Source organism: Hippocampus zosterae, chromosome 3, assembly GCF_025434085.1.
Source record: "Hippocampus zosterae strain Florida chromosome 3, ASM2543408v3, whole genome shotgun sequence".
In the NCBI taxonomy this organism is placed as follows: Eukaryota; Metazoa; Chordata; class Actinopteri; order Syngnathiformes; family Syngnathidae; genus Hippocampus; species Hippocampus zosterae.
This window is the reverse complement of record NC_067453.1, coordinates 5,978,709-6,001,461: the sequence shown is the minus strand read 5'-3', so window position 1 is coordinate 6,001,461 and position 22,753 is coordinate 5,978,709. Positions and strand designations below refer to the sequence as shown.

General features: G+C 42.6%; 1 protein-coding gene across 3 annotated transcripts in view; it reads left to right on the top strand.

Moving 5' to 3' along the window:
* Positions 1 to 3,449: 3,449 nt before the first annotated feature.
* The window catches only part of edc4 (enhancer of mRNA decapping 4), a 41,578-nt gene continuing 22,274 nt past the window's right edge, over positions 3,450 to 22,753 (top strand). For all 3 annotated transcript variants that reach the window (XM_052060809.1, XM_052060808.1, XM_052060807.1), the window contains exons 1-13: positions 3,450 to 3,669; positions 9,032 to 9,188; positions 9,346 to 9,457; positions 12,569 to 12,668; positions 16,591 to 16,777; positions 17,099 to 17,246; positions 18,589 to 18,693; positions 20,569 to 20,681; positions 20,780 to 20,863; positions 20,965 to 21,060; positions 21,488 to 21,587; positions 22,334 to 22,514; positions 22,671 to 22,737. In XM_052060809.1, the coding sequence (XP_051916769.1) occupies positions 3,582 to 3,669; positions 9,032 to 9,188; positions 9,346 to 9,457; positions 12,569 to 12,668; positions 16,591 to 16,777; positions 17,099 to 17,246; positions 18,589 to 18,693; positions 20,569 to 20,681; positions 20,780 to 20,863; positions 20,965 to 21,060; positions 21,488 to 21,587; positions 22,334 to 22,514; positions 22,671 to 22,737 (1,538 nt within the window). In that variant the 5' untranslated portion in view covers positions 3,450 to 3,581. The remainder of the gene's footprint in view (positions 3,670 to 9,031; positions 9,189 to 9,345; positions 9,458 to 12,568; positions 12,669 to 16,590; positions 16,778 to 17,098; positions 17,247 to 18,588; positions 18,694 to 20,568; positions 20,682 to 20,779; positions 20,864 to 20,964; positions 21,061 to 21,487; positions 21,588 to 22,333; positions 22,515 to 22,670; positions 22,738 to 22,753) is intronic.

The following is a 22,753-nucleotide window of genomic DNA, read 5'->3' as shown; positions in this document are numbered from 1 at the left end:
CGCCTTGGTCGTCGGGTCTTCAGGAATCACGCCATTTCCACCAACATGAAGATCATGGTGTATAAGTCTGTCGTCCTCCCGACCCTTCTCTATAGCGCCGAATGTTGGACCCTCTATCGGAGCAGCATCAAGAGGCTCGAGAGGTTCCACCAAGGACGACTCCGATCTCTCCTCAACGTTTCCTAGGAGGAGAGATTGACTAATAATGAGATCCTCACCCGGGCTGGCCTCACGAGTATCGAGGCCATGATCACCTTGGCCCAACTGCGGTGGGCCGGCCACGTGCAGCGGATGAGCGACAACCGTCTCCCGAAGCAGCTCCTCTACGCAGAGTTGCTGGAGGGCACCCGTCCCCGCGGAGCCCCGAAAAGACGATTCAAAGACCAGCTAAAGGGTCATCTTCATCCGTGCCGGATATATATATATATATGAGAGAGAGAGAGTTGGTTGTGCGTGTGTTTGTGTGTGTGTGTGTGTTGGGTGACAATGTATGCCACTGGTATTATCGCTTAATGTTTGGTGCTATTTTGTGTGGAGGGATACCGTGTTATGGGCTGTATATAAATAAAGGGGGTGGAGCTTCCCTGCAGTTCGCTTCTGGCAGTGACGATGCATTGAGGCACGTTGGGTGTTCAGCGACTCAGTGGTAGCGACCACAGAAAAATACGAAACGTCTCCAGTCTTGTGCCTAGAACATCGTGTAGTCACCAGCAATGATGCCTACACATGAACTGCGAGAGACTTCCGCAGTAGTAGGTTCAACAGTGTGTGTGTGCGTGCGTGTGTGCATGAATACATTAGAATTTAGAAGTAACCCATATACATACATTGCCTGCACATGTGTTCTGAGAAGCGTCTTTTTATACATAGAGTCTACAATATAGACCCCTCTTCCTCAACTGGCGGACCGCGATCCACGACCGGACCGCCGACCTCCTCTGTCCGGGCCTCCTCTGTTCGGACCCTCGGCAAATTGTATAAAATAATAATTTATAAAGTGATTTTTACGTTATACATTTTATATTTGTGAACTATAATCTGCGCATTACCGCGATCGCTTGTTAAAATTATCCGTTGTATTCTTTGCGTGCACTAACAGATGTAATGCAGAGGACCGCGGCAGCGCGACTTTGCGTGTACAGTGCACTCCGCTTAATAGAACACCATTGGGCCGAAGCGCTTCTGTTCTACTAAGCGGGGTTTCTATTAACCGGAGACACTTTATTAGGTACACCTTCAGACACGTCGACGACCAAGTTATGCACGCAGAAAAACCCCTGCTGACGAGTTAGAAGAGATATTTTGACTGTGGACGTCCATATCTTTAATTAAACAACAAAACAACAACTTTAATCAACTTCAGTCAAACATCTCAAATCACGAGAAAAATTTCGTTACTTTTGTCTGGAAACAGGAGTCCGTAATTTTGCGGTTGACTTCCCTCTCAATGCGCTGGATAAGAGGGAAGTCCTGGAAACCGCGGGCGTACCTTCTGAGAATCCGGCAATGCATCGTATCGTCTGAGTATGTCCTTCTTATCCGCAGGTGATAGCCCTCGTCTCTTGAATGAAGTTGAAGCCATTGTGACGTGTGTGTGTCTATGTGTGGAGTGACGCGTGCTACCTGTTACTGTATACGGCTAGAACTACCGCGTTTTCTCGCGATAGTGGTACAGTATCGCGATAGCTACACTTCGTCTCTCTCTCGTCTCTTGAATGAAGTTGAAGCCATTGTGACGTGCGTGTGTCTATGTGTGGAGTGACGCGTGCTACCTGTTACTGTATACGGCTAGAACTACCGCGTTTTCTCGCGATAGTGGTACAGTATCGCGATAGCTACACTTCGTCTCTCTCTCGTCTCTTGAATGAAGTTGAAGCCATTGTGACGTGCGTGTGTCTATGTGTGGAGTGACGCGTGCTACCTGTTACTGTATACGGCTAGAACTACCGCGTTTTCTCGCGATAGTGGTACAGTATCGCGATAGCTACACTTCGAAAACCACTAGTTTACAATGTTCATTGCTTACGGCCTGTTCTATTAAGCGGAGATCTGTTCTACTAAGCGGAGTATCTTTATAGGAAATTGCATTAGGCAAATCGGTTCCAGAGCCTTTTGCTCTATTAAGCGGATTACTCTATTAACCGGTGTTCTATTAAGCGGAGTGCACTGTATAATGTTTGACTCACTGGAGACCCTGGCTGACCAGGGCATGTCGGCGATAAGATGCGCTGATTGGCTCCTCTGAGCTGAAGGTGTGGCCATACATTTGCGTCAGCATATACGATGCGCTGATTGGCTCCTCTGAACTTAAGGTGTGTCCATACATAAGCGTCATCACGCGTCTATCCCAAAACACACCCATTCAAAATGGATGATTGTGTCAGGAAACAGACGCATGCGCGACCCCACAGTGTGCTCACAGCTTCAGCCCAGGAGAGCCGCACACAGACAATTAGACAAAACGAATCGCGGGAGGTTTCGATTGTGTGCAGTTCTGCTCTCGTCTACATCGGGGATCTTTGCAGCTGTTTAATAACAGAACACCGCAACATGGGAAATGAACATCACAATGGCGTCTTCAAATAATATTTGCATGCCTCAGACATTGCATTCACCTTTAGTGGAAGAAAAGCACTGCATATTCCTGTGCCCCCTTGTGTCAGTAGTTAAAATGGTTCTTAACTCCTCTTCTGATATATTTTTTAAGTGATTTCAGAGGGGATGTGAAAAGGGGAATTGTACAAATGAAAAGGATATTTTTGTTTTCATGTTTAGTATTTATTTTGGTAAAATTAGTATTTTGTTTAGTTTTTGTTAAATTAAGGGAAAAAAAAGACAACTACTGTTTAACAAAGTTAAAGTAAAAATGTCTTATTTCCCTAAAAGGGCTATTTCTATTATTAAAGAGGCACAACTTAACAAAATAAAAGAGTTCCTGTGCCTCAACACAATACCTCTCATTATTTGCTGTGTACTGGCAAAGTGAATAATTGTTATTTTCATGCACCCCATTATTGGTTGGTTGTGAGGAGTGTTGATTTGTATAAGCTTGGCTTGACCATACTAAATGGGCATATAGCCCTGCTCCCCATGACCGCCGTGCATGGGACCGGACCTTGGTCTTATTAAAAAAAAAAAAGTGGACCACAGCATTTCTAGTTGAGGACCACTGATATAGACAAAAAGCCTTCTAGTGTAATACTGTATTAACATAAGTCATACACAGAGAACAAGGGGTAGAACTAGATACATTTCTGGACTTCTTCCTTCTCCATTTGAACATGTAAAACACGTTAAACTATAACAACCATTGACGATCTTTCTATTTCTTAATTTCAAATTTTTAATAGCTTGTAATGTTTCTTTTTTTGTGTAAAATAAATTAATTATTGGTGCGAGTCGTAAGAATAGGTAGGAAATTCTGACCATGCGCAGATACTAGTCGGAGCCTATATCTTGTTACACCGGAAGTTTAGACGGTTGCTCCGGGTGAACGAAGTAAAGATTGACAGCGTCACTTAACGCCCAAATTATTCCTCACCCCCTGACCGTACCCTGTTAGTTCCCCCCTCTACTCATCCATGGCGTTTAGCGCTAGTATTGATGTTGAGGGTGCAACACAGCATCTCCGGGATATCCTGAAGCTCGACCGTCCTGGTAACAGTACTGGTGAGTTTGACCGTGAATGCAAAGTGGAGGCGCTAGTCTAGGCCGCAGAAGCTAATGAAACGCTAGCCAAAAAGATTGATGCCGATCTCAGTATGGCATGGGCACGTAGTTTCAAACAAAAATGACTTAATTCTTGAATTAACAATGCTGCGGAATAACACAACTGCCCGTGACTGTGTTTTTGACGTTTGGAGATGTTAGTTTAATCTGAAAATCTATATATTTTCTGCACTATGCTCTGCTAACCGAATCGCCTGTTTGTGGCGTAAGCTGTTTAGCTAAATCGGAAGTGAGCGTCTATCCTGCGTTTCTGTTGCCAAGGTATTCGCATCGCGAGGTCATGTTTGTCGAAATTTTATATATATATATGTGTATATATATGTGTATATATATGTATGTATATATATATGTATATGTGTATATATATATAATATACACACACACACATACATACACATATATCTGTCGATAGAGCGAATGACATGTTTTGTGTCGGCTGCTGTGATCGTATTAAACGCTAAACTAGAGCATATTATAAGGTTGTTTTTTAGATGAAAATTAAATCATCAACAATTTGCAAGATAGAAATATGTTCATTTTAGTGTTACCCTGCTTTTGTAAAACGAAAGGTAGGATTTGTTTGTATCAGTGCAAGGCATGTTGGGAAAATTGTGGTGTGTATCGAACATTTAAATTCCCCATGGAGCAATTTGTGGCGCAGCAAGCAATATGGAGAGAGACAATGCACCAACACAATCAACAATAGCAATACAAAAAAGCTAAAATATATGAAAAAAACAGCTCAAAGGAATTCATAAAAATGAATTAGAAGACAGACTGAAAAGATGACCACAGTAAGTGCAGTGTCGCTTGAAAAATGTTAAAAGGACTCGGAAGTAACTTAAGGAGGTTAAAAAGACTGAAAATTGGCTAAACACTCCCAAGATTAATTAGGGTTGTTTAAAAGGCCAATGGCCACAGGGAATCCAGGACTTTTTTTAACCTCCCTATTTTACACCTGCGCATGCAGAATCTATGACTAGAAGGAAGCAATTAAAATTCAAATGCAAGGTGATGAGTAGGCTGAAATCTGCCGTGCTTTCTTGAGCGACCTTGTATAAAAGGTTGATGTCCACTGGTGAAGTGTCAATGGTATTTATACGTCCCTACACAGTGCCATGTCGATTTAAAAAAGACGACCTTTTTTTTTGCGTAAATAACTAAACCAACAGATAAACGCAAACTTAAGAGAGTCATTACATCATCCATAAATTTTCTAATCCGCTTATCCTCACAATGGTCGCAGGCGTGCTGGAGCCTAACCCTGCTGTCTTCGGGCAGGAGGCGGGGAGAGCCTTAACTAGTCGGCAGCCAGATAGAAGAACAACCATTCACGCTCTTAATCACATCTAGAGACAATTTAGAGTGTTCCATTAACCTGCCATGCATGTTTTTGGAATGTGGGAGGAAGCCGGAGTACCGGTACCTGGAGAAAACTCATGCAGGCACGGGAAGAACATGCAAACTCCACTCACGAAGTCTCGGAGATGGAATCGAACCATGCACCTCTGGACTGTGAGGCAGACATGCTAACTAGTCGATCACCGTGCTTCCCAGAATAAAACATTTAATATTATATATTCTAATAGGACAGTTGTGATTTCATTTGATTGTGACTATACAGTTTGTAACTCGATTGGCTGTTGATTTAATAGCAAGAATACACAAATTGGATAAAAATTTGACACATTTCCACCTCAAAGATTTTCGGAGTAGGGCTTGGCATTGTAAATAACCTCGCAAATTGTTTTCGTTCTGATTCTTTAGGTTGCGATTTGTTTAGATATAATTGCTCGGATATCGTTTCAGTCAGTCGTAAAAATACAGACGTTGGAGTAGATTAATATATATAATCATTATATATATATCATTGACATGTATATATATATATATATAATCATTGACATAATCAATGATTATTGATTTTACATCAAGAAAACATTTGATGATACTCATTTGCTTGTTACTTATTTATTTGTGCATATGAAGTAAACAAGTAAAAAATGTGAAAGTTATGTTTAGTACTGTAAAGTACAAACTTAATTCAGCAACTAAATGCGCAATGACGTCAGATAGGAAATGGCAGCGTCTTATCTGAGCTCATCTGTGACGGGACAACGTGTTTTAAAGTATCTATAACCTGTTTTTTATCAAGGTGTTTGTCATAACGGTGTTAAAATGATCACAACCACTTTGATAAATACACAAATTAACTCCACCTTGATGAATCACGTGACATTTACATCGAGCTCCGTGGCTGATCCGACTAATGGATTAGAACATGTAAATGGCAGATCAGGAAAGACGACATCACTTTTAAACAGGTGACCAGGGATCATCATTTGGAATGATTGCAATTACAATGACAAAAAAAAGTCTCTGTGTAAACTCGGCTACAGTAAGTTCGCGTAAATTCTCGACATTCACAAGTTGACATTTGCATACGAGAGAAATGGGAGAATCATAATACTTAAATGGTGTGAAACAAATGTAAAATGTGAAAAACAATTGTGAATAGCGCTGCGATTAATCAATTTTGTATTTACAGTGCCCTCCATAATTATTGGCACCCCTGGTTGAGATGTGTTTTTTAGCTTCCAATTATTTTATTTTTTTTCTAAATAATATGGGACCTTAATGGAAAAAAAGAGAAAAATCCAACCTTCAATACAAGTGCATTTATTCAGTGGGGAAAAAATCCCACATAAAGAAATAATTATTTGACATCAAATCACCTGTTCCACAATTATTGGCACCCTTAACAATTCCCAGGAAATAAACATAATTGAAGCATTTCTGTCATTTCTACAGTAGTTTACAAAGTTTACCAGAGTATGTAGGAACATTTAATTAGTAATTCATCACTTCCTGTCTCCCTGGGGTATAAATATGACGTGACACCGAGGCCATTTCTCTTATCCACTCTTAAACATGGGAAAGACAAAGGAACACAGCATACAAGTGAGGCAGATGTGCGTCGACCTTCACAGGTCAGGCAGAGGCTACAAGAAGATTGCCACTCAACTGCAGCTGCCCATATCCACTGTGAGAGGAATAATTAAGAAGTTCAAAACAACTGGAACAGTGGTAAACAAGCCTGGACGAGGAGCCAAGTTTATTTTGCCACCACGCACAGTGAGGAGGATGGTAAGAGAAATCAAAAGATCTCCAAAGCTCACTGTTACAGAATTACAACAAATGGTAGCATCCTGGGGTCACAAAGTCTCCAAATCAACCATCAGGCGCTGTCTACACGCCAACAAGCTGTTTGGGAGGCATGCACGGAGAAAACCTTTCCTCACTCACAATCATAAACGCAAGCGTCTGGAGTTCGCCAAGCGGTATTGGGGCTTCAACTGGGACCGTGTGCTTTGGTCAGATGAGACCAAGATTGAGCTTTTTGGCAACAAACACTCTAAGTGGGTCTGGCGTACCACGAAAGATGCGCATGCTGAAAAGCACCTCATACCCACTGTGAAGTATGGGGGTGGGTCAGTGATGCTGTGGGGCTGTTTCGCTTCCAAAGGCCCTGGGAACCTTGTTAGGGTGCATGGCATCATGAATGCTTTGAAATACCAGGACATTTTAAATCAAAATCTGTTGCCCTCTGCCCGAAAGCTGAAGCTGGGTCGTCACTGGGTCTTTCAGCAAGACAATGACCCTAAACATATGGCCAAATCTACACAGAAATGGTTCACCAGACACAAAATCAAGCTCCTCCCATGGCCATCTCAGTCCCCTGACCTCAACCCCATTGAGAACCTGTGGGGTGAGCTGAAGAGGAGAGTACAGAGGAGAGGACCCAGGTCTCTGGATGATTTAGAGAGATTCTGCAAAGAGGAATGGCTGAAGATCCCTCTTTCTGTCTTTTCCCATCTTGTGAAACATTATAGGAGAAGATTAGGTGCTGTTTTGTTGGCAAAAGGGGGTTGTACAAAATATTAACACCAGGGGTGCTAATAATTGTGACACACATTATTTGATGTCAAATAATTATTTCTTTATGTGGGATTTTTTCCCCACTGAATAAATGCACTTGTATTGAAGGTTGGATTTTTCTCTTTTTTTCCATTAAGGTCCCATATTATTTAGAAAAAAAATAAAATAATTGGAAGCTAAAAAACACATCTCAACCAGGGGTGCCAATACTTATGGAGGGCACTGTATATTGCACTTAATTGAACGGTGTTTGTTTCTTTTTTCTTCTTTCTACCCACATTCTTGCTGCTGGAGGCTGTAAATTTCCCCAGTGGGGGACAAATAAAGGATATCTTATCTTATCTTATCTTATCTTATCTTATCTTATCTTATCTTATCTTCAAATTTGTCTGTAGTCCATGAAAAGTAAATACTGTAATTTCCTAACAATGTATATTTTTCAGACATTTTGAACTAGGGCTGAACTATTAATTGCATTTGCCTTATAATCGCAATTTGATAAAATTCAATTTACTATGCGCAGAAGCTGCAATTTGGTCATTAAGATGCAGAGGGGAGGTGGGAGGGAGAGAAGTAGGGGGCAGACAGAGACAACATTGCTGTAACTTAAGCCTGCTGTTTTGTCGGTGGACATAATTTTTGGTAAGTTGACTTTTTCATGAGACATTGAGGCGAATATCTGACATGTTTCATCATTTTCGCCATGCTGAGTTGAAAACCAAAACATGACAGTGTGCTATGTGGCTTCCCGGTGTGATGTGCGTGATTGAGTCGGGAACTCTTTGTGTGTCTCTTATTGTGTGCCTGATAAATATGAGTGTCTATTCTAAGAGGTTTGCTGCACATGTAAAATAAAGTACGTGAGCAGTGACCATTTAAAACGCATCAAATCTCATCAAGTGATTTGGAAATTGAAACACCTTGCTAAATTGTCCTATATTTTGAAGATAACTACATTTTTATGTGGCCAAATGTTGCATCTTCCGATGAAGGTAGACAAAATCAGTATTGCTCATCATTTTATCAACGTGCCGCCACTTCTAATGCATGCTGCTGGTTTTTAAAATCTCAAAATGTTACTTTGTACAAATAAATTGCAGTTAAAAAAAACAAAGTGTTCATCTCATTCATAGACTAGTTTTCAATCTACAGTGAAATCAAAGGAGTTGGCCTCAGTGTTCCAAAACATATAATATGTTTTGGAACACATTAATACACAATGTTTATGTGAGGATATGCGGTCATCTTCAAGCAAAAATTTGAATTTTTAATTTCGGTGGAATAATTTGTATTTTGTGTGTATTGTTCCCCATTTTTTAAGTCACAAGGAAACGATTTGTGAGAAATGCATTTCATTCCTTAGATGCAGAATCAGGTGATGGGCAAAGAAGGTTGTCCTTTAATGGAGAACTGAACGGGCTATTGGGAGCAGCAGGTCTTCTCGGAGGTGGCGATTTAACATCAGACACGACCAGACCTATCTCCACAGTGAACAGTATTGCTCAGGATATCCAGATAATGTTTGTGAATTATTCACTTTTGCCACTTGAAACATTTGTATCCAAATATTTTCATTTCTTTCTTTTCTTGCATTTTATTATCACTGAAAATGTCAGGTCATTTTTGTTGTCTTGAGTTCCAGATGAAATAATTACATTTCAATGACTACAATTTCAGTCGCCTTTCTGGTGATGATCAGTCTACCTGTATCCCCATCACCTCGGACAATGTGGAGATTGTGGCGAGTCAGGAATCAAGCATCAATAGCAAGTCTCGAGGCAGCAACATGGTAAGATTGTAAATATTCCTACTTCTCCCCCTGTCTGTTGTTATTTTAGTGATTGGCAGGATACAAGAATAGATTCACAGTCCTCCATAAAATGCTGTAATGAGATTTTATATTGAGTGCACATTCATAGGTCACAGTTGTATTTAGAACACGTTCACAATTTTACCTCTATAGCTCCTCAAAATGGTCTTTCTCTTGCATGTCTATCCTGAGATGATGAATATAAACATTCTCTATATCAAAGACCAAGAAGTTTTTAAATAATAAGGAGAATTTAGTGTTGGAGAATTTCAGTGCTTGATTATTTCGCCTTTACGGCAGCATGTTTGGAACAGCAATGGAATAGCTACAATGTTTGACTGTTGGCACTTGTCTATTCAGGTAAAAGTAAACGGTCGATATATTTATTTTGCTTGGTTAACGATACAGACGACAAAAAAACAGATTTCCACTTATTGAATGGCCAAGTGGTTTTCATTTTTGGATAATCAAAATTTTTAAACTTGACTTTAAACTGCATATGAGCACACTATTGTCCTCTAGAAAAACGAGTGAGGTCTGAGATTGAATCCCTTCCCATATTTTGGTCTATGAGACGAAATGATGTCAAAACCACAATATTAATTTCACCCTCTAAAACAGAACATTTGCATAAGCATAGTTTGTTTAAAAAATTATCAGTAGTAAGGGGAGGCTATCGGCATCAAAGTGTGCAGAATCATTTTTGCCTCAAACTGCCTTTGAAAAGCGTCTCTCACGGGCCTATATGGGGCACTTGCTTAGCGGCTATCTGTCAGCCACAAACTGGAGCTGCTGTTAAATGCTGCCAACAGATACTGTGTAATACAATATTGGCATAATTGTAGTTACCGTATTTTCACGACTATAAGGCGCCATTAAAAGTCTTAAATTTTCTCCAAAATGGACAGGATGCCTTATGGTGCGGAGCATCCTTTATATGCGCTGAGTTCCAAAATCTGACTGACAGCCGACGCGCTGTTTATATAGAGAAAAGGCGGAATTGACTGTGGCCAGGCTTGTGGGAACGAAGTCGGCCAATCAGGGAAGGGTGGGCGTGTATATATACATATATGGAGAGGGAAAGAGAGGGAGAGAGAGGACAGGCAAGCTAGTCCGCCAATGATGAAGGGTGGGCGTGTAAGTGGACGCCTCAAGCCAGTACCAACACTTGTATAGAGTGTGGCAATGTGCATTGTTGCAAAACAACTCCGGTTTTGGTTTCTAAGAACCCCTGAAAATAAATTCGACAAAAAGACACGCCTACGAAGCTCAGTTCAAACTTAAAGCAACCGGTTATGCTTTTGGCATGCGTGCCCATTTCACAGCAGCGGTGAAAAAAACAAGTCAAGCAAATGAACTCTGAGCTTGCCGTTATTCCCGGAGGCTTGACTAAAGAACTCCAACCGCTGGACATCGGTATCAACCGGGCGTTCAAAGTAAAGTTGCAAACGGCATGGGAACAATGGATGATCGGTGGCAAACACAACTTTACAAAGAGTGAGAGGCAGCACTTGGCGAGTTACGCCACAATACGCAACAATGAGAGGGAACGCGGCGTTTTTGATGGATTACGGTACTTGCACAATTGTTCAATTCTTTCTACACACACACGCGCTGCCACCATGTTTCGCTCTGTTACTTTCAAATGTGGGAAAGCTTCACACGAGAGAAATGTTGACTTTGCTGTTGCTACTCCTTCTTTCCGCTCGGCAATGCGTAGCAACTCACACTAGCATGTGATGCATTCAATGACAACTGAGATGTGCAGTCCTCTGCTTCTGATACAGAGGATGAGGACTTTGATGGATTTCTGGGTGATGATTGATCGATAAACGTGAGAACATTGTACGATGTCTAAATAAAATACACCCGAACTCAGTTCTGCTTTCGTTGCCTTTTTAAAAACGTGTTTTTAGCTTGTATCTGTATGTCTTGGCATGCTACCGTATGCTTCAAGCTAATGTGTTAGCGTGCGCGCATGCATGCCGTATGTTTAAGCTGGCGTATGTTTTACCACTGTAAAACTGCGCCCATTGGTACAGTGTGGTCTGTATATGTGTAAAATACAGAAATGTCACCCATTAATGAGAGTGCGCCCAACCGTACGGTGCGTCGAATAGTCGTGAAAATACGGTATTTTTAACATCCTTAAGCAGTGATTGAACTTAATTTCAGGAAGACTTGTGTTGTTGATGCCTGTGGCACCATTTTGTGACAAGCTCATCTCGCGAGAATGGAAATCTCGTCATACGAGTTACTTAATGCGAGATCAAAACAACAATGGCGGCAATTGTGATCGTTGCTGGAAAAAAAGATGTACCGTAGTTTTTTTGTTTTTGTTTGTTTGTTTTGACTGAGAAATTTCCTTGCGTCCTAAAAACCCACATTATTTGGAACTGTGCGTCCCGCGGGAAACTTATGCATCTCGGACGCGGGACACAGAGGTAACGAAATGGCTGGGTATACGAGTCAATAGACAGCGTCAGCTGTCACACCACGACACATTGCCGGGAAAAATTTGTGTGCATTTGGCTTTTCACACAAGTTTGGCTCGAACTGCATTAGGGCAGAGAGCAATAAATTATGAACAGAAAATAATAATATGGGGAAATGGGAAAATCCCCAAACGTTTTCACCACAAAATACTGAGTTTTGAGATATACAACATAATGGGTCTTTTTGCAATCACTTTAGCTTTCACAAGGGACTATGTTTTTATTGTTAAATTAATTTCTTTACATAAGAGAAAAATAATTATTTGCATTATGATTTTTACAATTTTACACTCACCATTACTTTTAAGTGGGGGTTCAATGAATACCATGCATGGTATGAATTTCAGGCCATATTGCTAAGCCTTTGGGTCTGTTAGGAGTTAAGTTTCAAAAGTATGGAAAAAATGTTTACGTATGAACTCATATTTATGTACAGTGAATTTGAAATGTAAAACACCTTTGGTGGAAAAAAAAATTGTTTGTCCCGCATTTTCACGACCATACGGTGCACCATATTGAAAGGCTTTGTGTTAGTTTACGGGTGCTATTTCAAATGGTGAATTACCTTTTATTTTATTTTATTAATTTTTTTTAGGTGAAGATTCAGCCTGTTGCCAAATATGACTGGGAGCATAAGTATCATTATGGCAGACTTATTGCTGTGTCAAATTCCTTCATGGCATATGCAATTAGAGGTGAGAGTCAAAGATTTTTTTTTTTAAATGCCAAATATGAATGTTAACCATTAAAAAGAACAAATAATAGACATGCTTTTGTTGTGTCTCAGAACCGCTGCACGCTGAGCGATGCATAGTCGGACACTGCGCGGGGTACTACCACAAGATTTCATTTATGACCGAGTCTCAGCCACTAGTTTTGCGGTGAATGTGGCGATGTTGCTAATTATCCCAATCAAAATGCACAAACGCTTTTACACAGGCAACATTTTAAGCACATGAGACAGGGCTGCTCGTTCACAAGTCATAAAAATACAGTATATACAGTTCATGTTGTGTTTTACAACACCACTTAACCATATTCACACCTGCTTGTGGTAAAAATGTATGCAAGTGGTATGCGCCTTATCCTGTCCATTCAAGTGAGTGTGAGCGAGCTCAGCCTTTCGAGATATACCAAGTGAGGCTCTTTATCGTGTTCATCCTCTTTTTGTAGGAGCATGCTTAATCCTTGACTAACTGCTTTTTATGGATTAAAGTGATAGATACAATACAACATATTGTAAGGGGAGCCTCGGAATATGAAATGTTATTTTTTGCGGTGGATGGGTCCCAGTCGAGTAGAGAAGCGTCGCATTGTGTGCAGCAGCCCTTTTGCACTTGGACTATGAGGTATGTGATGCGTTCAATGACAACTGGGATGTGCAGTCCTCTGCTTCTGATACAGAGGATGAGGACTTTGATGGATTTCTGGCAAAAATGATGGAATCACCAGTCTCATAGGATGTTCATTCAGTTTCAAACGACAGCATTCTGGCTTTAGGTCACATTTTTAAAGAATGTGTTTGTCAGTAACAATTACATTTTTAGACCAAGCACAAAGAAAAAAATATGGAATCACTCAATTCTGAGGAAAAAAATTATGGAATCAACCTGTAAATTTCTGCTCGTTAGCCTGCAGTTAAACAGAAGTGATCACAACTTGGAGAGCTGTTTCATACAGTTAACTGACATGAATTATAGCTCCAAATTGAGACATCCATCCATCCATCATCTACCGCTTATCCGGGGCCGGGTCGCGGGGGCAACAGCTTTAGCAGGGAAGCCCAGACTTCCCTCTCCCTAGCTACTTCTTCCAGCTCTCCCCGGGGGATCCCGAGACGTTCCCAGGCCAGCTGGGTGACATAGTCTCTCCAGCGTGTCCTGGGTCTTCCCCGGGGTCTCCTCCCGGTGGGACATGCGCGGAACACCTCACCAGGGAGGCGCTCAGGAGGCATCCGAATCAGATGCCCAAACCACCTCATCTGGCTCCTCTCGATGTGGAGGAGAAGCGGCTCGACTCTGAGCCCCTCCCGGATGACCGAGCTTCTCACCTTATCCCTAAGGGAGAGCCCGGACACCCTGCGGAGAAAACTCATTTCGGCTGCTTGTATCCGGGATCTCGTTCTTTCGGTCACGACCCATAGCTCGTGACCATGATGAGGGTTGGGACGTAGATCGAGCGGTAAATTGAGAGCTTCGCCCTTTGGCTCAGCTCCTTCTTCACCACGACAGACCGATACAACGTCCGCATCACAGCAGACGCTGCACCGATCCGCCTGTCGATCTCCCGCTCCCTCCTGCCCCCACTCGTGAACAAGACCCCAAGATACTTGAACTCCTCCACTTGGGGCAAGATCTCCTCCCCGACCCGGAGGGGGCACTCCACCCTTTTCCGACTGACAACCATGGTTTCAGATTTGGAGGTGCTGATTTTCATCCCAACCGCTTCACACTCGGCTGCAAAACGCTCCAGTAAGAGTTGGAGAGCCCCGTTTGAAGGAGCCAACAGCACCACATCATCTGCAAAAAGCAGGGATGAAATACTGAGGCCCCCAAAACGGACCCCCTCAACGCTTCGGCTGCGCCTAGAAATTCTGTCCATAAAGGTTATGAACAGAATCGGCGACAAAGGGCAGCCTTGGCGGAGTCCTACCTCCACTGGAAACGATTCCGACTTACTGCCGGCAATGCGAACCAAACTCTGACATCGGTGGTATAGTGACCGAACAGCTCGTATCAGGGGGTTCGGTACCCCATACCCACGAAGCACCCCCCATAGAACTCCCCGAGGGACACGGTCAAACGCCTTCTCCAAGTCCACAAAACACATGTAGACTGGTTGGGTGAATTCCCACATACCCTCGAGGACCCTGCTTAGGGTGTAGAGCTGGTCCAGTGTTCCACGGCCGGGACGAAAACCACACTGCTCCTCCTCAATCTGAGGCTCGACTTCCTGACGGACCCTCCTCTCCAGCACCCCCGAATAGACCTTACCAGGGAGGCTGAGGAGTGTGATCCCTCTGTAGTTGGAACACACCCTCCGGTCCCCCTTTTTAAAAAGAGGGACTACCACCCCGGTCTGCCAATCCAGAGGCACTCTCCCTGTTGTCCACGCGATGTTGCAGAGGCGTGTCAACCAGGACAGCCCCACAACATCCAGAGCCTTGAGGAACTCCAGGCGGATCTCATCCACCCCTGGGGCCTTGCCACCGAGGAGCTTTTTAACCGCATCGGTGACTTCAACCACAGAGATAGGAGAGCCCACCTCAGAGTCCCCGGGCTCTGCTTCCTCCAAGGAAGACGTGTTGGTGGAGTTGAGGAGGTCTTCTGAGGTATGCTGAGCTGCTGTTTGGTGCATATGCACAAACAACAGTCCACCCACCCGAAGGCGGAGGGAGGCAAACCTCTCGTCTACCGGTGTGAACCCCAATGTACAGGCACTGAGCCGTGGGGCAATGAGTATTCCCACACCTGCTCTGCGCCTTTCACCGTGAGCAACTCCAGAGTGGAAGAGAGTCCAACCCCTCTCGAGAGAACTGGTACCAGAACCCAGGCTGTGTGTGGAGGCAAGTCCGACTATATCCAGTCGGAAATTCTCTGCCTCGCACACCAGCTCGGTCTCCTTCCCTGCCAGAGAGGTGACATTCCATGTCCCAAGAGCTAGTTTCTGCAGCCGAGGATCGGACCGCCAGGGTCCCCGCCTTTGGCTGCCGCCCAGCTCACATTGCCCCCGACCCCTTTGGCCCCTCTCATGGGTGGTGAGCCCATGGGAAGGGGGACCCACGTTGCCTCTTCGGGCTGTGCCCGGCCAGGCCCCATGGGTGTAGGCCCGGCCACCAGGCGCTTGCCAACGAGCCAAACCTCCAGGCCTGGCTCCAGAGGGGGGCCCCGGTGACCCGCTTCCGGGCAAGGGAAACTTCGATCCATTTATTTTAATCTTCATCAGGGGTCTTTGAGCCGTGCTTTGTCTGGCCCCTCATCTAGAACCTGTTTGCCATGGGTGACCCTGCCAGGGGCATAAAAGCCCCAGACAACTTAGCTCCTAGGATCATTGGGACACACAAACCCCTCCACCACGGTAAGGTGACGACTCACGGAGGGGGGAATTATAGCTCCAAATTGAGACATGTCATGTGAAACAAAGGAGAGCATGATCAAACCTTAAGATAACTCATCACCCAATGTCGCAAAAGATGAAAAGTTGATTGTTCACAATCAGCTGTGAACAAAACTTGGAACCAAATTTAAATATGATTCTGGAATAGTTTTTTACCCTCTGCTTAGTCTAAATAACTTGCTACCAGATTTCTTTTCTTCATTTCTTTTAGTGGTTCATCAAGCAAGAAAGTTGCAGTTTTAAATGACTTTAGTTTTGTCTCATGTCTGCAATTGACTTTTTTTCCCTACAAAATTGAACAACTGAATGACGATCATCTGAGGCTGGTGATTGAACATTTTTTGACAGGAATTGTATCCATGAGTCTCTAGATTTGTATAATGCAAGTTGCAGAAGCGTTTTATTGCGGCAGATATCTACAAATGTAATGCATAATGACTTGCATTCTGTGTGTTTTATTGTATTCCATGATATCGTCTTTTCTCTGACATCTTCCCTCAGGAGCCAACAACCAGGCTATGATACGCGTCTTGAGTGTCGGCACTGCAGAGCGTTGCTTACTTAAAGGCTTCACTGGTGCCGTCACAGATCTGGCTTTCGCACACCTTGACTCGCCTCTGTTGGGTTGTGTAGATGAAGCTGGCAACCTAATGGTTTGGGAGCTCACGTGTACCAGCAGTACAATACTGTATCCTTACAAAATTAATGCTAAGACAATTTTACCCTTTTCATGACACGCAGTGTTGACTTACATCATTTTTGCCTTTTTGAAAGATATATTAAGTAACCAACACATTCTACAACAAACAACAAACATATTCTCAAAAATTCTTCTTCCATACCTACTTAATGGTATGAGAAGCACTCCATTGTCTTACACTGACAGAACTCGGTTCTTGTGATACTTTTGATCTTAAAGTTTACCCACATACCTGTGATATCATGCATACATGCACACACGAACCCCCACTTTTACTTCATCGTGCTTTCCTTAATCCATAGCCCTAAGAGATCAGATAGTTGTTCATGTCCGAAGGCCACAGGACTCGCCACTGAACTCACATCGGCGTCTCATCTGGTGCCCTTTTATTCCAGATGAAAATGAAGATAACCAAGATGACAATAGCCAGACTTTGGCTCTTCTACATGAAGATAGGGTATCTGTTTAATATAAAAATATAACTTGGCCTGAAACAAATACCAAATATTTCTATTAAATATAACATCATCCACTAAAACTAGGCACATCGGAGTCAGTCCAAGGCAGGGGTCTCAAACTTAACTTATGTGGGAGTTACTTGAGATAGTCTGGGTTGCATCAAGTATTCCAAAAAAGAAAAAGTACAACTAATCCAATCTTTAGCAATAACAGTTCAGAACATGAACTGTACTTCAGAATGTGAACGAGATTGTGGCCCAATTCTTTTTGTCAGCTACATATACCCGGTACTTAATGTACTCCTCAAAATGTGTAGTTGAGTACTGCCTTACTTCAGAAGCACCGCAGCTTTCTCTATGCATTCAAGACTTGTCTGTGTGCCCCCGTGCTCAACCCAGAAACCATTCCGTCTCCTGTTTTTCTTGAAATTAGCTACTCTCATTGCTGACCTTTCTCTTCGCGGCAGGTTTTTTAAAAGACTGGGAGACAGGATATCTTTCCTTCCCATATTTGCCACTTTAGAATTAATGTTTTGCCAAAATATGTTATGAACCAATGTTATAGTAGCCTATATATATATATATGTGATTTAAAAAGGACAACACCATTTTAAAAAAAACTAACATTAATCTTTGTCAGGGCGGCCCGGTAGTCCAGTGGTTAGCACATCGGCTTCACGGTGCAGAGGTACCGGGTTCGATTCCAGCTGCGGCCTCCCTGTGTGGAGTTTGCATGTTCTCCCCGGGCCTGCGTGGGTTTTCTCCGGGTGCTCCGGTTTCCTCCCACATTCCAAAAACATGCGTGGCAGGCTGATTGAACACTCTAAATTGTCCCTAGGTGTGAGTGTGAGTGCGAATGGTTGTTTGTTTCTGTGTGCCCTGCGATTGGCTGGCAACTGATTCAGGGTGTCCCCCGCCTACTGCCCGAAGACAGCTGGGATAGGCTCCAGCACCCCCCGCGACCCTAGTGAGGATCAAGCGGCTCGGAAGATGAATGAATGAATGAATAATCTTTGTCAAGTTGGGGGCCGCTGCAAATGGTCCCCGGGCCTTGAGTTTGCGAACCCTGATCCAAAGGCTCCATAATTAAACCAAAATACAGTTCACAAGTGAGTTTGTGCCTGGCAGATTATGTCAAGCCATTGAAATAACAAATACTTGTGACTTGGTAGCTATGATGATCATTAAAAAATGGGCATGATGTGGCACATTGCTATCATCAGCATCAACATTATACCTTTACACGACTGGATTTCAGGATCATGTGTCAGAATATGCCTTTAAACATATTTGTATTGTTTTTCATACGTGAATCTCATTTGTATTTTTTTTCTTTTCTAGGCTGAAGTGTGGGACCTTGAAGTTTTGAGGGCCAGCAATGCTAGTTGGCCTGTTTATGCCACAGATTTGAAAGAAGGCCTAATTACAGTGAAAGGATATACCCAGGTAAGACTTGATATACTAAGTGTTAACTCGAATAATAACTCCACTTGTATGATGGTCATAGAACTCTTGATTTCGAGACCGCTCACCTTGACCAACAGAAGGACAACCGAACTCACTCCCCAAAACCCGTGCTCTCATTCCCCTTAGTTGAGGCAACACTGAGCCCTAGCAGTGTAATACTGTAAAGGTTATTACTAAAAATAAAACACTATGTACAAAAATCACGGTTTAAAAGTGGAAGTGAAGTCCCAAAACTTTCTTTACAGTATGTTGTACGCTCTTCCACACGCTATTCTGATAAATATTGTTTGTGGAATACGGATTAAGCACAAAATAAACCTGTTTTTTCCATCTTGAGGCCGTCAGCATAACGGGCGTCCGTTCGTATTGATGGAATGCCCACCTCTGGGAGCTGAGATGAAACCTTGATTTAAAAGGGAAGTAGTCAATTAAAACATTGTCTTGAGAATAATTTGTTTGATGCACCCCATTAGTCTAAATATGCCATTGTTAATATGAATTCAGCAGCAAAATACACCAGTTTTTTTACCCATCTCAGTGGGTTGCCATTGTGCCACTTCCTGTTGACTGAAAATGACATAATTGCGTGTTAAGGGCTCAGCTTACAATGTCTAATGACCAAAACCAGAAAAACAAGTGAGCCGTGAATCCGTGATTAGTCGTTACATGAGCGGGTGGGTTTTGAATCTGGGCTCCGGCTTTTCTGTGTGGAGTTTGCTTATTGTCTTTGTACCTCTGTGGGTTTTCTCCCGATACTCCGTTATCTACATTTCCAAAGACATGCATGTTAAATTGATTGAACACTCTAAATCAGGGGTGTCCAAACTTTTTGCCAAGTGGGCCAGATTTTATGTGGTAAAATGTCGGGGGGCCGACCTTGGCTGACATTCTTTACATTGAACAACAATATTGTTCAACAAATTTTAGTAAGCCAGTCTGTTTCACATTTCCATTTTTATTTTAATTTCAACAATATTAAGAATTTCTTTTGGTTCATTTGAAACAGGTATATCACATGCAACTGCTTATTCACTTGACTTTTTCTTAAACAGACGTCTCCTGAGTGCAAATTGATTGATTTGAAACATAAAATGTATCACCATGACTTTTCAATAGTCACAAAACCTTTGACTCGAACAACAGGGAAATGAACAAGCAATACACATATCCACAACTGCAAGGATCATTTGAAATATGACATATCAGTCAATATTAACACGGAGTGATGTCTTGTTAACTCGTGAGTGATGCCCTCTAGTGTCTAAATGCTATTACTCATTTAGTGAATGCTATTACTCATTTAGCCACTAGAGGGAAGCAGTACTCTATGAAACATCACTCCCCAGTCTACGAGACCTCAGTCAATGCAACACGTGTTCCATTGCGCCCAACCTGCGGGCCAGACGGCACTGATTTTATGACAGGGGCCGAGGGCCGGATGAAATTCGACCGCGGGCCGGATTTGGCCCGCGGGCCGGACTTTGGACATGCCTGCTCTAAATTCTTCGTAGATATGAATGTGACTGTGAATGGTTCTCGATTTGTGCCCTGCAATTGGCTGCAGACCAGTTCATGGAATACTTTGCCGCTCACCCAAGGACGGCTGGGACTGTGTCCTGCGCCCTTGCGACCCTAATGAGGATAAGTCATTCAGACAATGAATTATATTGTAATTTCCCCATTTGAGTAAAAGTGAGACTGCGACGATACTGATCCTAGGACCTGTATAAACACACGAATGCTTTTTACAAGTCATTTGTTTTCAGAAACATCGACTGTCATTTTAAGATGAAAGCAGATTCTCAATTTGTTTTGGTAACATACAATATAAAACATATTTTACTGTCCCACCAGCGTGTCAGTGAAGGTGCCCTATCTCCAGATGGAACAGTGTTAGCCACAGCCAGCCACGATGGATACATCAAGTTCTGGCAGATATATATAGAAGGGGGGCAGGACAAGCCAAGGTATGAAAGAAGAATGGATCACTTACTTTGAAATTTGATGTACTGTCTGGTCCTTTCATATGAGAGCAGCGGGACGTCCTCTTTTTTTTTTTAATTAGATGTCTGCACGAATTTCGTCCACATGGTGGACATCCCCTTTCCTGCCTTCTCTTCTGTGACAACCACAAAAGGCAGGACCCTGAGTGAGTAGACACAAGTCGTGATTGCTGTGAGCAAATTGCATATCAACACAAATGAATCTATTGCGGTTTCATTTACGGAGTCACTCTGTTTCTTTCAATAGCGTTCCATTCTGGAGGTTTCTTATAACTGGAGCCGATCAGAACCAAGAATTAAAGATGTGGTGTACTGTTTCCTGGACTTGTTTACAGACCATCAGGTTATTTCTTCAGTCTTTCAGTTGCACTCTGGATTCACCCTCAGTCTTTGTTTGAAATTGCTATAGTTGTTTATAGTTAGCATCTGGATTGGGCCGTTTTTTTCGAAAGCAGCGCTTGATGTTGTTACCATAGTGGGGTTCCATCCAAATGTTTCCAATTTTTTCAGCAAATTTAGTGACAATGTGCAAAACGACCGTGCGTCTTATCCCTATTTGAATGTGTTATTTTTGTGAATAGTGAGACGATACTGCACCCACTCTTGTCCCTCCTCTTATACAATCTGGGGGGGGGGGAAACAACCCCCTCCCCAAAAAAAACAAACAAACAATGAAATGAAAACATTTATGACATGTCTGCCCTTTCGTTGTATGAACACCCAACTTTGTCGAATTGCTTAAGCCTTTAATGTTTAGTGCTGTTTTGTAGATTCTCTCCAGATCCAGGGAATCTGACAGTTCTGCCTAGTCTTAAGGCAAGTTTGGACCTGTCTGCTGGGTATCTCATCCTTTCCGACGTACAGAGGAAGGTCAGTGCATTATTGGCTGCTTTTATGTTTATGTAATGTGTGGGTTAAAAAAAATACCTGCCATTTACATAACTTTCTAAAGGTTGTTATTGCAACTCAGGTGTTAGGACATTGGTAAATACTCAGATGTAACTCATATCATTTATTCACTGAGAAAACATAAAAGCCCTGTACTTGACGTGAATGGCCAGGTGCAATATAAATGTGGTGTGTTTCTAATTAATTTTAAAGCGATTCACCAAATGTAAACTGTTAGCGTAATAAGGTGCAAGCAAGGATCATAATTCTCTTGACTGTGTTTTGGCCAAAATAGTTATCTAACTAGTGGCGTAGGTGCGAAATCGACCATGCCAATGTTTTTGAAAGAAAATCTCTGGTGCTGTATGTCATTATTTTAAAAATTGTCATTCAAGTTTTAACATAGTGGCTTGTCTACACTTTAGTACCTCTTTAGAGATCGAGACACGCACATACATACCTTGTATGCCGCATGGATAATTGAAGGACCTAATCATTGTTATAAAACTCATGTAAGTTGAGAATTGATCTTTTGCGACGCGAGTGTTTTTGCTCTGGTTGGTGAATGACTACGTAAAATGCCAGATTGAGGAGAGAAAAAAAAAAGCTTGATCTGACTGAGTGTGCTCGTTTGAATTCGGGGTCAAATTTTAGGAACTCTATCTGACTACGAATATTACTGCCTACTTTGGTTCTTTAAATACTAATTTGCTCTGGCTCCTTGCCAGGTTCTTTATGTGATGGAGCTGAGACAAGATCTGGAAAAAGGCAAGGCATCTTTCACTGCTGTGTCAGAGTTTCTACTCACCCATCCTGTGCTTAGCTTTGGAGTTCAAGATGTTGCCCAAAGCCGTTTGCGACACACTGAAGTTCTTCCCGCAGAGGAGGAGAGTGAGAGCACAACAACAGGTAAATTCATGAAGTCTTTGATGTTGTCGTTGGAGCGGGGGAAAAAGCAAACTATCGTCCCTTTATGATCTGGAGCAATTTTATAATCTGTCATTCATACACAGCACAGTGATAATGATTGATTAATATTTTTCCTGTGAATGTGATTTCTTTCAGAGGGCGCTCAAGGGCCCACAGAGTCCAAATCTGGCATCCAGATTAAACTGTACTGTGTTCACACCAAGTGAGTTCCCATACAC